The 17,636-nt window shown below is 34.9% G+C and overlaps 1 protein-coding gene across 6 annotated transcripts in view; it reads right to left on the bottom strand.

Annotated features, from left to right (window-relative positions):
• The window catches only part of SCAF8 (SR-related CTD associated factor 8), a 170,033-nt gene that overhangs the window by 100,984 nt on the left and 51,413 nt on the right, over window positions 1–17,636 (bottom strand). For 3 of the 6 annotated variants that reach the window (XR_012775288.1, XM_075498949.1, XM_075498948.1), the window contains exons 14-20: window positions 17,058–17,171; window positions 16,221–16,377; window positions 14,884–15,014; window positions 13,148–13,292; window positions 12,531–12,611; window positions 11,704–11,925; window positions 9,354–11,061 (exon numbers count right to left, since the gene is read on the bottom strand). Coding sequence is in view for 5 of the 6 variants with exons in the window: in XM_075498949.1 (XP_075355064.1) it covers window positions 9,368–11,061; window positions 11,704–11,925; window positions 12,531–12,611; window positions 13,148–13,292; window positions 14,884–15,014; window positions 16,221–16,377; window positions 17,058–17,171 (2,544 nt within the window). In the remaining variant the exon portion in view is untranslated. Of the gene's footprint in view, window positions 1–1,013; window positions 11,062–11,703; window positions 11,926–12,530; window positions 12,612–13,147; window positions 13,293–14,883; window positions 15,015–16,220; window positions 16,378–17,057; window positions 17,172–17,636 lie in introns of those variants that run through there. The other 3 variants (XM_075498950.1, XM_075498951.1, XM_075498952.1) reach the window with 2 other exon arrangements.

Raw genomic sequence — 17,636 nt, forward strand, 5'->3', positions numbered from 1 at the left:
CTTAATATTAGATTTTTAAATATTCACCTGATTTTCAGAAAGATGTGCACTTAAATCTATATGTGAACACACCCACATCTAACTGACTCCTTTGACACAGCAAGAGTGGAAGACAAAACAAAGATGTGTCATCTGCAAGAACACCATGAGTGTAACATGTACAGCAAGAGAAGAGTTTGCATTGTCCTTTGTCTTTCCCTTCACATGGTGTAGACTGTAAATACTGTGGCTAAGCTTTCCAGAAGCTTCTATAAAATGGATATTTACAGATACATCAATAGTTCAACAATAATAAATTCTAATGCATTGTGTATCTTGCAGTATGTAGCTCAAATCAGTGCTAGACAATTACTGTAAGACAAGATATATAATTTCAAAGCTGTATTATAAGATGCTTCATAGGTCCCAGTTTTGAAAAAATTTAATAAGACAAAAGAACAACGGTGAAATTTCTTGGGAAGGACCTCTAAGAAAATATAATTTTCAAACAGATGGCTTTCAAAAAAAGCCCATCAGATGGTAAAACAAACCACAAATTAAAACCTTTCCAGTTGTCTAGCAGACTTTCCTTGGGTCTTATTTTCTTACCCATAAAATGCTAGAAATGTTTAGAAAATTGCTTTCACATATTTGTTCCTTTTGGATTTATGTTTGCTTGCTTTTCTGTATCAAGATGAGAGACATTTAGAACAAATTAATTCTCAAAGTTGGGACAAATGAAATTCTTAATCATTTTCAGACAATTTGTTGGTTAAATTTCTTCACTGTGAATATGAAAGACTAAAATATCTGGTGACAAGGTAAGGAATGGAGAAGGGAAATGCAGGACCTTGGCATTCACTACAGTGTGCAGGTGTTATATGGGACAGCTCCTGAAGTCGCTAAAACTTGTGCATAACTTTTCAAGTTGCATATCAGACAGCATAAACTGCTAGGTAGTGTGAAAAATGTCATTTTAGTTATGTTCTTGAACATGCTGGAACCAGACTATCATGACAAAAATATGTAATTTTAGATACAAATTTTATTTCTTTTTTTACATGTCATCCATTCTTATTTCTATTCTAGTTATTACAGAAAGGTAAGAACTTTTTGTTGGAGAAGGAAATTTATTGAGGAGAGTTAGGCAGCACATTCTAAAATGAAATAAGAAAACTTTATTAACCTAGTGCATTCATTTTTCTTTAAATCATTTGAAGAACAAAAATGCTATTTAAATAAAACACAACCTTTCAAAAAACCAGTAAGCAGACAGGGAAAAGAAACCTAGAGGACATAATGGATTCTAAACAAAGAACAGTGACCATGTATTACAGGGCTGCTCTACATGCTGCAGTGAAAAGATCTACTCAGAAAGTATGATCATTTTGGGAGAGCCAGAAGAGAAGACCAATGCGTTTAACTAGTTTTAATTCGCTTTCTTTCTTTCACTCCATGAATTTCCTAGCACAGGACTAGACAAATATAGCGCTTGCAATTTTTTCAGGCATTTTGTACTATCTATTCCACCATACTCTCAGAATCTCAAAATAATCTTTATTAGGGCTGCCTGCTCATAAATACCTACACAGGGGAACAGGGTTTGAAAGAAAAAAAATTATCCCCTAGAAGGCTTTGGGCTTAAAAGCAGTAGAAAAATCAATGAAACTAGAACCAGATAATCTTCTACCACCTGCTTTTCTAAAGGCCGCTGAAGAACAAACAGACACACAAGACAAAGCATTTGAAATATGGGATCTAATGAAGCCAATAGCAATGTCCCACTGGTAAACAAGTGAGACCATGTATCACATACTGGTTTAGTACTAAGACTGAAACAGCATTATTTCAAAGTCTCTAGAAATAACATGAAAGGTAATGTAATAATTTTCATCAAGAAAATTGTATTTTCTACAGATAGCAGAAAGCAAATGATACTGTAGCTAGGACTTTCCAAACCAGGATACTATTGTGAAATGCACCCTTTAACTACTGAGATACTCAAAAGTAATCAGTAATTATCTCTGTACTAAGTAGATATTCCTCAACAGCGATGTTTCAGATAGGTGGTTCACACAATTCTGTAATCTCCTCTTTTGATTTCTCTGATGGTTTTGCTCCAAATAACATCACTCCCAACTTCTCACTAGCTGTCTGTGTCTGTATTACAGTGATGTAATACATATGATGTATTACATATAGGACAAAATACATATGCATTAATCAGAATATCCTCTAATCGGCATTCAGAGTGGAACCCCGAACAAGGTCAGTATTTGGACTGGGAAATAACACAAACAAGGAACAAAAAACCCCTTGGATTTTACACCGACAACTCAGTTCAGCACATTGCTTGCAAGTGAGATAGTTCTTTATCGTGCTTTTACCTGGGTTCTACTATTTAAAAATACCCAAATAGGTACATTAACATTTCTATCAAGTTATTTCTCCAAGAAACTTGTAATCTTACAAATATTTACAGCTTCCTAGGTTTTGTTTGTTTGTTTTTTTGTTTTGTTTTTTCCTTTTGTTTTGTTGGGGGGTTTTGTTTGCTTTTAATTAAGGTACAAGCAACATTAAAAAAAATGCTCCAGACTACTTAAAATCTTTGGATGCTTGTTAATTAGTGAATATTTAATCAGAACGTGTGCATTAACTTTTATTATATCTAAAAAAAAAGAAAAGTTTATTCATGCTTTGTAACTGAAGTTTTACCTGATTTCAAACAAGGCTAGCATGCTATTGCCTCTGAAACAACAGTATCTATCCAGTGGTTTACATATAGATCCAATCTGTATAGCATTTTTGGTATCTGCTAGAATTTGCCATTTCATGCCACTTTCCTGATTTCCATAATGGTTCTGAACATGCAATGAGGATTGCAGGTGTAAAGCATGTAAAAAGTGTACACACAGAAACTGCAGACAGTATGCACACAAAACTTAAAGACTACATTTCAGTATTTTGTATAAATAACATTTATCCTAATCACTTCAAGGTTTTACATTCTAATAAAAATAATGGGTGCCTCACTCATTTTATCAACTCATAGAATTACAGCCCATCAAGTTCATATTTTTAATATGGTGAATTTTTTAATCAGTATGAAATTTGAGAAGATGCCATTATTTTACTTTTAATAAATAACAAAATTCCAAATTAATCATCATGCATTTCAATTTGTTTTCAGTATTTCAGTCACAGATAGCTTGAATAATAAGGTTCTCAATAGCAAATTACCTATATTGGTAGTCATATTGTACAAGAAATCCGTGACTTTCAAGAGAAAGACTTGATTGTCCTAGATTTAGATAACTCAATTATGCAACTGAATTGCATAATTCAAAGGTATTTCTAATTTGTGGTAAGAGGAATTCTGGGATGGCACCACTTGACAAAATGATGTATTGCAAGCGTGTGAAAATAAATGAAAAATGAACTGGACAGATAAGTATAACTTTCAGTAAACATTTTTAAAGTTGAGTGACCATTTAGGATTTATGTATTTACACTGCTGAGATGACAAAGATTTTCTTGAAGAAAATCACTGAACCCAAAATTACATTTCAAATTCTACAGACAAAAATTTATTGATTTTGTCCACATTTTTGTCTAAAGTTTGAAATATATGCTCCTTTTCAGAGGGAAAAACTTAAGGCACACTTAAAACTGCATTTCACTGCATTGCTGAATGAGATCTGATTCCCTCAGAAACAGCATAAATCTAAAGTATTTTTTTCCCTTGATCAACTAAAGTGGCAATGATAGAGCTTCCTTTGACTAGACAATGGCGGATAGATTTTTACAAAGGACTTTAAACACTAAGATTATTTCTACTTAATTCCTGCTGTTATCAAGAAAAAGCAACATTTCTTATTTTCCCAGATGTAATTATAATATCATCTCTCCTTTAGTGTGGAAGTGACATTCAGATCCAAAGTCCCTGCATCTATGGCCTATGTGAATCCTACCAATCTACATCTGAGTTAACAATTCTATATCCATTTAATACTCTTCACCTATTAAGGATTTTTTGCACTGGCTTGCACACAATTATAACACTCCAACACAATTATAATGCTCCCGTATACAAATCAATATGGCTGTGAAGTTTACCCTAATTTTAGAAACACAGCAAGTCATCTACCTTAAAGAATCTCATAATTTTTCTGCATTTCAACAGAAAGCTTGATATATGCTAATGTGAACACATATCCGTTATAACACAGACGTGCATACAGAAAATCATTCAAGAGGAAGATTCCAGCATTAAAGCATTAAATCAGGAAGGAAAAAAATGTTCAACTAACATATCCTCAGGTTAAAATACTCTCTGACCAGATTTTTTTTTTTGTAAAGCACAAAATAGTCCCTTGTCTGAGGGCATTAGCATGATTTCATCTGATAGGAAGAAAAGAACATTTAAAATTAGCATTAGTGAGTTAACTTTAAAAGAAAAATGACAAAGTACAGAATAAGATTAATAAACCAGTGACACCACTAATGTCTCTGTTACTATGCAAGTGCTGAAACGTGCATTTTAAACTCCTTAAAAAGAGCAAATACATTCGTCTTCAACTGCACAACATACCTTAACAACCTCTTGATTTTAAAGAGTGCACAGACCACTAGTCCTTCCCCTCCTCTAATCTTTGGTAGCAGAGCATCTAAAAGGTACTAAGAGTAGGATATTCAATGAGACTACCCTTCTTAATCAAGTTTGTGCAAGATAGAAAGGAATACAAGAATTATAGCAAACACAATTTTACAGCTTACCAACTTCGACAAAAACCCTATTAACAGACTTCCATACCATCTCATGACTGACAAGAATCACTTTTCAGATCCTATATAGCTTTGCTGGAAGTTATTAATCTTAAAGAGATGTTATTAATTTTCTTTTTAGTAGCTCTACTTGACTTTTCTTGACTATGAAATATCATGTAGATACATTAATAAAATTCAAAATGTTTATTGAGTACCCAAAGAACTTGTACAGACTAAGTGGAGTGAATAACATCACTAAGACAACCCTTCAAGGAGAAACATAAGACTAGTTACATTTAAGAAAGTCGTGCAATATGATATTCTCTTTGCCACTGCGAAGTCTCTGCTGATGCGAATGAATATAGTAAAGCAACATGGTGGAAAGATGCTTTTGCCATTCTTGTTCAAATAAACAGCTTAAAATGAAAAAAATATCCTGCATTTATGCCTTTTAAATCCATCTCTCATCTACACAAGTAGATGGCTTCACAGTACATGCTTACTTGTGAAAGCTCAGCACTTGAAAAAGAAAATGTGACTAAAGTATAATTCAAAGAATCAGCTATAGCTGTCAACAGGGAAAGAAAGATCCTTTCATTACCTGAATTAGCAATAACAAAAAATTGTCCTAATTATTCTTGATGACTCCTGATACTCTGAATAGGTTTTAAAATTATACCTGTTCAGCTCCCATTATCAAGAGACAAAAAAGTCACCCTTATTATGTTATTTTCAAACATATTACTGAAAATACAAAGAATGAAATTTGGGATCCATTTTTACCAGTTTCAAATCAAATGACCCAAAGATTTGAGTTAGGGGAACACAAATCAAGAAAATGAGTACTTCAAGTGTTGATCGGCATAACATATCCTTGCACGTGTTCAAACCTGCTGACACTGTATTTTGAGAGAATTCTGCAATAAATTGGCTTATTTTATAAATACCTTCTATAGACACTTTATTTGATAATTTTCCAACTGTGTTTAAGTAATGCCTGTGCATGTCACACTACAGGCTTGATTACAGTATTCCCGTCTTGCCTTATTCAGTGTAAGAGGACCTTAACTTCATAAATAAAGCCATTTAAATCACTGAAATGGCTTGAAGAATGGTATAGTACTCTACTGAAGGAAAGGAATCTAACAGAATCTATTCCCTTGAGTTTGTAATAACAATGTGAAGCGCTACATATAAAAGTGGAAGTGTACCAATATTTCACAGGAAAAGGCTTCAGCAAAGAAATCATGTCCTTATAGCAAATGAAGACTATGTTTCATCTTTGTAATCTTTATGGATGTAGCATTCTGCTCAAATACAGTACAGTGAAAGATCAGAATCACAGGCTGTTTAAAAAGGTAATAAATACTTCAAAGAACTTACTAATGCATAAGGTTTTCAAGTAAATGTGCATGCCTAAATATACTATGTTGCCTGCAAAGCTAACCAAAATATTTTTCAATATGTATGTTGCTTATGTAAATAGTAGATCAGCTTCTTCAGTTGCTAGAATCAACCCCTTTCATCGCTAGAGCAAGCTTTAAACAGGCATAAGCCAGAACTACTGCCCAAATGCCTGGCCCCCATCTTCTTTGTCCCATTTCTCACTCTTTCCTTTGCATCAGCAAAAATTACATGTCACTACCGTGAACCACTTCAAAGAACTGGTCTGGATCTCAGGACAAATCCTTTCACTGCACGTGCTGGCTTACAATGGCTTAATTTACACTGAGAAAGGAAAGTCTTTACTCAAACTCTGAAAGATTTAAAAATTCCTACTGGCAAGATAAAGAAACCATACTGTTTTGGTAATATTAGTCCCTTCTGAGTTTCTGAATATGGCTATTTTGGTAATAGTTTTCTGCATGCTACATTAATAAAATAAGAAATGGAACAGTTCTAGCTGCATGATGCAACTGAAGACTGTACAACAACCTTTTATTCTACAAAAAAATAAAATAGTTGTTAGAAATTGATGGTATAACACATATGTACAGTAGCCAATTTATTAATGCTTGAAAGATATTAACAAAGATGAAAAATCATTAAATAATACATTGTTTTATACCACTACCAACCAAATTGTTTAACATCTCTCACCTGGTAATTTACCTAAACCATCATACTATGAGCAATTTAGCATACTGCCAGTCCCAGTTCAGAAAGAAAAACAGATGAACTTTCAGTTTTAAAGATGCATTTAACAAAATGTTTGAAAAGTAAAGCTACTGCCAATATGTGTTTGATTCTGAGTATTTATGTGGCCTAGACTGAAGCCTTTTCAAACTGCATATATTAAAATGAAATAAAGAAAACCCCTTAAGTTCATAAAGTATCCTTATACCTATTTTGTGCATTTGGACTTTCACACAACCATATCTGCCTGACCAGAATACTACTAGTAGGTGGTGCAGCAGCATCAGTCAAGTTCTTTGAGCCAGAGTCTGCTCGTGAAGGTACTTTTATGTTAAACATTGTTCATCTCAACTCCCGAGACACGTTCTGATAATAAACACATCAGCAAGGTCTATTACAAAGCAATAGTTATTTAATGCATACCTCACTACATCCTAATGACTACTACTTGCACAGTAGATAAAGAATCATTCATTCAAGTCCACTCTTTCAAAGGGCTACCTTCATTAAGCCGATAGTTTGTTTACTGTCCAGAATAAGAGTCCCTGTAATTGAAAAACTGAACCATGACACAGCATGAAAAAATACCTCACCTCCCAGAGGGAGAGGGCAACACACACATGCGTAACTTGCTTCTGCGTTCAAAGGCATGCTTATGCTTTACACTCACATGACATTCTCATACTTTCATCCCTTTGGGGGAAGCAGAAGGGGAAGTAAAACTTGCCTGTTAATGCTTTAATGTTAAAGATCAAAATTCTAATCTGAGCTAAAAATGTTTCTTCTACCTAAGGGGCGTTCATGGAACAGAATCTACCCTTGAGTCCTATTATGTAAGAGAAAAACAACTTTCTCAAAACTGAGTGAAAGGATGCTTTCAGACACAGAATTTTAACAAAAGTTATGCAGAAAGAAGTTGGTGAAATGCACTTGAGTGGAACAAAGTGAAAATCTGACATTACCCTATAGCCAAATCTTTCACCACCAATTTAAAGGATACACAAACAGCAAAGTAGGTGAAACAGGAGAGAATAGTGCTACTAATTTACCTAAGCAGCCAATTCATCTCAACAATTTAACACAAGGTTCTACTTCAGTATTAAGCCATCAAAACACAAAGCCCCCCTTATTTCTGGTAAAAACATGTAGGGTTTTTTAGACCAACAACAGCTTTTTACTTTTCGTGCAACATTTCTGGACTTCGAGTCACTAAAAACAAATAACCACAAAGTACTTGACCACTACTACTATCTATCCAGAATACCAAATATATTACAAAATAAGACAATGCAAATATTTGCTTAAGTTTTGGCTTCATGCATATCTGCATTTTAAAAAGTAAGCTAAAATCCTACTGTATATTCTTACAGTATATCATGTTCCACCTTCTAGAAGTAGTAAGAACATCGTAACAATGAGCATGAGAAGGTAAATATAAGCTTGACAGTATTGCAGTGAAATAAGTTGTTATCTTACTACCTAAAGAAGGTGAAAGGCAAATTTTTACAACCTAGTTTCATTTCAATTTTATTGAACTGCCTACAATATTCTGTGAGTGAGTGCACATACACAAGCACGCACAGAAAAAGTGGTATCTACAAACAGTTTACACAAATATTTACATACATATGTTATTTACATAAACTAATATGACTGCATGATTTGCGATGTAAAAACCATATGCTTCTTGCACATAACTGTTGCATTGGTCTTACAAAAGTAATATAAACCTTTTGCAACAACTAGCTAAGCACATATAGCTGATTCCAAGTTTTTAGAGCTTGCAGTTTTTTAAAAAAATACAATACCTAGAACACTGTTATCAAACAAATATGCTTTATTGGCATCTAAAAACAAAATGCACCCAACATTAAAATGTACTTTTTCATTTTTTTTAAACCCACTGCAGTACGAGGAACAAATCACAAACACTTACTTTAGAGAAAACAGAGACTATAGTGTAGATTTTACAAAATCACTTTTAATCTCTGTGTGATGCTCCTTAAATAACATGGGCCATTTCTTTTTCTGCCGAATTGTAGGAACATAAAATATCACAGCTTTGTCTATACTTTAAAATTCTGCAGCAGCCTAAAAACACGGACAAGATACACCAGCACCTGTTTTCAAGTATAACAATTTCGATAGCCAACCTAAGGGTAGTATCTAAAAAAATTCCATTTTCTTCCATAGGAAGTCTTTGTTTGACAAGCTGTTATTTTACCTTTGTGAAATTAAAAGCAAGTGGGGGAAAGTTTATGCTTTACCAGAGAAATAAAAAAAAAAGTTTACCTACCATGTTCAAATTAAGAACAGTGTTCTATACAAGTCAGTTGTACAGTTATTTAAGTGAAAGATGAACATGAACATCAGATTAACTTAATTCTGGCAGACAAAAGTGAACTGCTACGGTCCAGTCAGCCATTTATCTATTACAGAGAGATGACAACTTTACAAAAGGTATCTTTTACCTACTGAGTGATGATTATGTCCCCTCAGTTTCTGTGCTTTCTACCACTGGTTCACTTTCTATATCAGCTTCTGTGTCACTCTTCTCTTTGTTTATCTCGACGGAAGATGTCAGTTTTTCATAAAGTTCTGGATCGTCCTGCACCTGTGCAGTTGGTGGCTGACTTTCTGTCTCTGTATTTTCACCGTTTACCTGGGGCATATTATCAGCTTTGCGTTGGGAAGTGGCCCCATCAAAATATTCAAAAACCCGTGGATGTGGAGGGGGGATCCAGTTGTTTGACATTCTATCTCTTCCAAACCTGTTCCCATTAATTTCTCTGCAAAAATTAAAATCTCTGTCATCCCTATCCCTCTGTCTTTCCCAGGGTCTTCTACGGTCATCGAAATCTCTGTGAGCATCTTGTTCAAATCCTCTATTCCAGTTGGGACCACTTCTACTATCAAACCTATAGTTTACATGCCGAAACCTCTCTCTGTCTTCATGGAAGCCTTTAGGGCCACCATAAATAGGGAAGGCATGATGCTCTCTTTCATCATAATCTCCTCTCTGTCCCCAGTGCTTGTCTGAATTGAAACCAAAATGCTCTCTTCGACCAAGGTTATCTATACCTGGTCTTCCAAAATTTTCTCTCATGTCTACATGTGGTCTTGCAAAGTGTTCTCTTCCATCTACTGGAGGCCTTCCTATACCCTCTCTTGGATCAACTGGTGGTCGTCCAACAGAATCTCTGACATCCACTGGAGATGGTCTGTTAAGATTATCTCTGTTTTCCACTGGAGGAAAGCGATAATCTCTGTCTCCTTCCTGCTGAATGTTATCGCCTCCAAGTGGTAGTCTTTTCTCTGGATTAGAAATGCTATCAATATTTTGTCTTCCTGGTGTTCCAAAAGGTCTTTCTGTTTGATTAAAAATATCTCCTGGAGGAAAAGGACCTCGAGGGGGTGGGTGAAGAGATGGATCAAGGATTGCTGGAGGAGGAATACTACGCTGTGGTGGCATTCCTGGCTGCATTAATGGAAACCTTGGCCCAGGCGAATGGGGCATTAGGCCTGGACGGATATCTATGAGAGGCATTCCCGGCATCCTTTGACTACTAATATTTAAATGAGGCATGTTTTGAACCCCAGCTGGATGCTGCATTGCCATAAGTCCAGAACTACTTGAAATATTTGGTGGTGGCACTCCCATAAGTCCAGAACTACTTGAAACATTGGGTGGTGGCATTATGAGAAGCCCAGAGTTGCTTGAGACACTCGGTGGCTGTACTCCTGCCAGAACTCCTGAGCTGCTTGAGACATTGGGTGGTTGCATTCCTGTCAGAAGGCCAGGGCTGCTTGAGACACTGGGTGGATGCACTCCAGCTAGGAGCCCTGAGCTACTTGAGACATTTGGTGGTTGCACTCCAGCCATAAGTCCAGAGCTACTCGAGACACTGGTTGGCTGAACTCCGCCAGCAAGAGAAGAGCTACTGGAGACAGTAGGTAGCTGCACTCCTCCTGCAAGACCAGAACTGCTTGAAACAGTTGGTGGTTGCACTCCTACAAGTCCAGAGCTGCTTGAAACACTGGGTGGCTGTACTCCCCCTGCAAGTCCAGAGCTACTTGAGACACTGGGTGGTTGCCCTTCTCCAGTAAGCCCAGAACTGCTTGAGACGCTGGGTGGCTGCACTCCTCCAAGTCCAGAGCTACTCGAGACATCACTTTGCACTAAAATGCAGCAACAAGAAGAACAGTTAACAGAAAATGGTAGTGTAACACATAGCATTCAAAACAAAATGCAGCTTAATCCATATTCAGTTAATGCATTCAGTAACGATACTGCTGACAAGGTCTGTCTCAGTTTCTATAATGAACATACATCATTTTAATCACATTGGTGATAAACAGACATTATGCCACAGAAATGAACGTCTCTACATAGCAAAGAATGTACAGCAGCTTAAAATTGACAAACCCCACAGCCATCACCCAATTTATGCAAGGGAAGTATTAAAATCTTTGAGGTAATTCTATAAGCGTTATACTATCCTACCCTCTCCTGCTCCTTTATATTGCCACTTGTATAGTAAGGATGCACTTTTAAGAAGTTTTCTAAAGGGCTCCCAGTCTCAGCTTTACTTCTCAAGTCTACAAAGAAAACATCTCTGAGCATAAGCTGCTAGAAATCAATGATCAGATGATGACAACGATGGTTCCCACCACTCCTCCAGCTTAAATTGAAAATTATACCCAGCCTAAAACTTCCTACTCTGTAGTTATTAGTGCAATGGACTATGATCTGCAAAAAAATCCTCAGAAGTATGACATTTCCTGTATGCGAGCGTATCAGACAGTAAAGACATTTCTTACCAGATCTATTGTTTTCACTGGAAGAAATCTGAAGGTCTGTAAGATGTGATCCCTTTTCATCCGATTCTGGTTTATTGATTGGCAGAGGATTAAAAACGTTTCCAGCAGATAATGTTGGAGTAGCTAGATTGCTAGTAACTGTGCCAACTGGTAGAACAAGGCTAGTAAAAGGAACATCCTTCATCGTCTCTTGTGCAATTGGTAATGGAGGCTGTACTAAAGCTGTAGAGAAATAACAGAAGTGTATCACAGTAATCATATATTCAAGCCTTCAAGATTAGTTTGGCAGAGGTCAGGCTGATAAATCAAAATAAGTGAAATTAATTACCCTAAGTGTTACATTTTTTGATAATAATTTCTTACCCTCAATCAGCACTGTAATATTTAAATTTTTTGTAGAGACCATGAACTGCAGGCAATCTAAGCAATCAGTACTCTTTAACAGATATTTTTAAGCATTAAATGAATACAGTTAAAAGGCTAAACAAAAATAAATTATTATAAATTATTCAGTGACTAACACCAAATAGCGCAAGTAACAGATACATGTTAGAGACAGGTTCAAATATTGAACTATGCAAATAATAAACAATTAATTTGCCTTTTTTTTTTTTTTTTTAGTAACTCTATGGTATCATTTTTCAGTCAACTTGAAAAGCTCTGTAAATCTTTTTCTCAATACCTGCTTAAACCAGCTAAACAATAACTTCTGTGTTGCTATTTTCCATTATACAGGATTAACTTGCTTTTGATTAAATAATAAGTAGTATATCAAACAACTAAGCTTTTCATAACACACAAACAACTATTAGAATTATCAAACTTACGTGTTGGAACAACTGGTGGGACAACAGGTGGCGGGACAACAGGTGGTGGGACCACAGGTGGAACTGGGGGAGGCATATAACCTATATGGAAAAAAAATTACAAATTATTACAAGGGAAGCAAACAAAGTTTTGCAGTAAAAGCTTGCCTACATTATTCATCCCAAAAAGCTGCATCACTGAAGACTAGCAAACAACAAAAGTATGGGAAGAGGCAATGGTGGTTATTGTTTTCAAAACCAACCCTATTTTACTGTAGATTATCTGTATGTGCATCTTTAAAAGTGATTTATGCCAGCAATATCCAAAGAAGAAAATTAAGAGCTTCAAAGTTTTCCAAAGAAAGGAGATTAATCTTAAGGATTTTTAAATTTTCATTTTTATCAAAGTTCAAAAAAAATTCTCCTGTAATTCCTATTATCGACAGGATACACTGGTAAAAATAATATTGAAGTTAGACATAAGAAATTTCATACTAGATTAAAATTAAAGATTCAAAGGTCAACTGGCTCAAACAGTAACCACTAGCTAATGGAAAACTATACAAAGCATGATGTACACAGCAGCACACAAACTGGGTATACTCATTGCATACTCAACTTCAGTTTTACTAACTTACCTGGAGGTGGCTGTGAAGGGTTGAAACTTGCTCGCAAGAAGGGTGGAGGAGGAATTGCGCTATAACCAGGAGGAGGGACAGACATTGTGACAGGAAACGCAGGTGGAACCAAGCTAACGGCAGGCACAGCTGGAGCTACTGGAATCTTTTTTCATGGAAAGAAAAAACAAGCAACTTCAATACTTAACAGCGTTCGATGACTTAATTAAAAGAGGGATAAACTGATTCAACTGCAATTCATGTTAGGCACTAAACATACCACAGACTTTGTATATATTCTGAACACCCTGAAGAATTAGACTGCATTCTGAAGTGGTACCTATACTACAAGTAAACAAGGACACTGGAGGAATCCTATGCTATCTTTTCTTTATTCTAAAAAGAACAGAAAAATACATGGTTAAACACTATACTTATTCAGATATAAAAATTTACCTATGGGAGAGAGGTGAATGCAGAAAGAGAGAGAGAGAAAAGGAAGGGAAATGTAGATAGTGTGGCAATTTGAGAGCACTTAGTGATTCTATTCTCATTAGAAAAATTTACGTATTTTAGAACAGTACTAGAAATTTGAGTTTACTGTATGTAACCATAAGGCTAATAATCCCGATAAAATCCTGAAAATTACTTAATATTTCTCAAACTTCTGTTTCAGCTACATGTTTTGATACAGTGCAGCATAATTACAAGTAATTAGCAGCAGAATAAAAGCAATATATGTGTATATTTAAATGTATACTGATCACTGTACACTAGGAGACAGTTGAAATAAGAAGACTGAAGACAATTTTTGTGAAAAGAAAAAAGCTCAAAATTCAATGCAAGTAAATGCAAATATGTTAACTTTCAAAGTAATTTATGTCAGCTCAAGTATAGAAATGTCTATACGTGTTAGGAAAGATAAATCAGTAATAATATGAATATAAAGAATTTTGTATTAAGCAACTGCTTCTCATTTTACAATTTCATATGGTCATTATAAAAAGGATTTAAAGAATTTGACAAGAAGCATTTGCATTTATACTTGATAAACACATGTAGGATAGTATACTCAAGTAAAATTACACTGTATTCTTCTAGCCTTCCACAATACCTTGCTACTGACTGGATGTTAGTAAAAATTCTCTGTTTTAGCAGAAGGAAAAAAAATACAGCCAAGAATCAAAGACTTTCATGAATTACTGCACATAAAGTGCAACAGCACACTACTTGAATAATCAGATCTTTTAAAGATGAGACTGCCCCTAAAAATTCCTGCCCAAAATTACTGAGAAAATAATTAAACTTGTATTCAAAGCTGATATGGGGAAAAGCACATAGGCAGAAAGAAACAAGCACAAGAAAAAGATTATTGCATTGCTTAGCTTACAGAAATATGCTTTGCTCTATAAGCAAAATACTTTCTATAAGCTCATTTTAATTTCTCCTTAAAAAACTAATGTGCCAGTATCATCTTTTATTATTATTTATTTTTACAATTGCTCTGTCTTCAACATTTAAGCCTTCATTTGAGATTGCACACAAGTTTGGGATATGTTGTACATGAAACTAAAGATTTTGCTCAACCATGGCAACTGATTCTACTCAAAAATATTTCAAAGATAAACACACATGGACACAGGACTTAAGAATTTTTTATTTAAGTACTTTAACTCAGCATTAAAGTTTATCTGTATCAAATAAAAAGTTTGCCCTCCAGTTCTGTGCGGTTTTAGCAAACTCAGACCAATACAAACCTGCAGCATAGTGACTGGTTGTGTGTAAGCTTCTGTCTGCGTTGTAATAACTGTACTCTTATCAACTGCAGCACTCTGCGTAGTTTGAACATTTTCTTTAGCAGCTTCTGAGCTTCTGGCTGTTTCCCATTCTTTAAAAAAGGTATATTTTTATAAAAAGAAATAAAAAGAAAAGTAATGTGTTATTTTTGTTTAAATTCTAAAAAGTCCTCTTCCTTCTTAAAGTATAAATTTTAATGGGGTATCTATATAGAGTCATTACATATAACCCCCAAACTCATTGCGAAGAGAAGCAAGTGCAATTATTTGTTATTATATGTTTTAAAGAATGTAAAATATCTTTAATCACCTGCAATATTCTGTTTAATTATGCCTGTATACAAACTGACTTTTCAAAACTTGCCAAGTTTTTTCACCAACCATTCTGTTAATAATTTGTAATATAGAGTATGCTCCAGTTTTCTAAAAACTGCTGTTGTCCACATATCCGTGTTATCAGCTGGCTACTGTACAATGACAGAGAATCCTCGTGTTAAACAAACCTCACCCCAACCCCCATTTCTTCCTTCTGCAACTTTCTTAAAAAGTTTTGTATTTCAAGGATAACATAGTGAATGTATTTTGGTAATGTTTCATGTTTTAATTTTTCTGTCATTTATATTCAATTTTTACTCGAAGCAAGACTGCATTTTGACCTGAAAAATTACTGCCGCTATTCTAAAACAGTCTTAATGTACTGCTTACTTCAGTATAGTCCAGTCATTTGGTGCTAGATCTGTTTCAAGAAAACACAGTACTCATGAATCTTTTACAAATTTAACAAACCTCTCACTTAACTGGGTTTCAGAGTAAGGTCTAACATTACTTGCTTTCCTGTCTCTTAGACTTTAGGGAGGAAATACCTTAAGGTTTGGCTAAGCTGTGTCTATTTGGACAAGTTCCAATTCCAACTTAAGTCTTATACCTGAACATAAGACTCCTCACAAATCACAAGCAGATCATAATTTCTACACAAATTAATATTTTACATACTTGGAAATGAGTACACAGAAAATTTACAACTGTTTTAAAAAATGCTAACCTTTATTAACTTGCTTAAATTAATTCCCCTTTGTCACTAATTCCTCATTGTCATGACAATTAATTAGTTACTTGTCTACAAAAACAATCTAGATTTCATGATTACAATGCCATTTATACTGTAAACAAGTAGCTATTAAATTTTATGTAAATTGAAAAAGAGTATGTATTACCTAAAACAATAAAATTTCTGAGGATTTGCAATTACCAAAATAAACACATTTTCTTACTAGGACAATCATTGTTAATGTCCGTACCTGTATTCACTGTCTCCTGGTCAATCATGCCACCTTCAGCAAAGCCCTCCAAATCATCCAATTTTACTTTCTCCCAAGGAATATATGAAACTCCCAGATCCACATCCCAGAATTGCTTGTATTCTGTTTTCACACCTTTATTCAAAGCCCAGGCAATCTGAAAACAAAACCCAACCAGAGAATCTGGTTAAATCATATGACCTGTGAACAGAGTATTTCAGATAATTTCCTTCATGTTTCTGTCACCGCAGATCAGTCTTCAGTATCTATTTATTAAAGTTTTAACAAATTTTTAATTTTAAATGAACCTGTAGGGAGTTTACTTGGCCTCTGCAACAACAGGTATGTGGAAGATTAATTACATCAAAAAGCTTAAATTTGTTATACATTAATTCTAACATATATATGGGGAAGTTAAAAATACAGTATTTCAAGGACTCATCCTAAAGCATCAAAGAAAATAGAAAAAACCCACAGCATTTAATCATATACTCAATTCTATAAGAATACTATCAAATGTAATATTAAAGCAATCCACTTGGGCAGGTACAGGACTTCGGTTGTTTAGAGTCTTGTACTCTTATCACTAGCACGTACATAAAATGTTCTCCAAGTATTTCCTAAGTGTCAAGTCATAATTCCATTTTACTATCTTCCATACCGCCTGTTAAAAGCTGCATTTCACACAGACAGGAAAGAAAACAATTTACACCTTATTGCTTCGTTGTTCTTCTCCATATTGTACATTTGAATGAACAGCTGCTAAATGACAAACCATCATGTTAAAACTGTACTGTATTTGAAATGGACAGCATCCTTAGATTAAAATCAACTTACCTTAATAATTTTAGACCCAATTTTATAGGACCCAGAACTAAGTTTCTGAAGAGCACGATACGCATCTTGTCTATGAACCATACAGACATAAGCACAACCTCTTGGGGGAATCATCTACGGCAAAAAAGCAAAGGTGTTTAAAAAGTAGGAAAACCAGTACTTCAGATTACGTAACTATACAAGTGAATACTAATACTAAAAAAGGAAAGGCTTACACTCTAAACAATCGTTACCTTAATCAGCAATATTAACAATTTTGAGCATCAGCAAAACTTAAGAGTGATATTGGCAGGGTACTTCAGTTATATTATTTTCAAGAAGCAGCAGCAAGCTAAAGAATGGGTGCTAAAAATGGCATGAAAGATTTGAACAACATGGAGCAGGCAAGAATTGGGAGCTATACTATGACAACTTCAGAAAAGCAGAGGTTGCTACCTCTTATTAAGCTCCAAATTCACCACGATCTGAGCAACAACCTTTCACAGAGGTGCAAACTAGTGATTAAAAGTATCTTGCATTTTTGAAGGGTAGAGTTCTCATTCCTGAAGTGTGATTTCCATTAGCTTTAACATTTTATTT

Source organism: Mycteria americana, chromosome 3, assembly GCF_035582795.1.
Source record: "Mycteria americana isolate JAX WOST 10 ecotype Jacksonville Zoo and Gardens chromosome 3, USCA_MyAme_1.0, whole genome shotgun sequence".
NCBI classification, from domain to species: Eukaryota; Metazoa; Chordata; class Aves; order Ciconiiformes; family Ciconiidae; genus Mycteria; species Mycteria americana.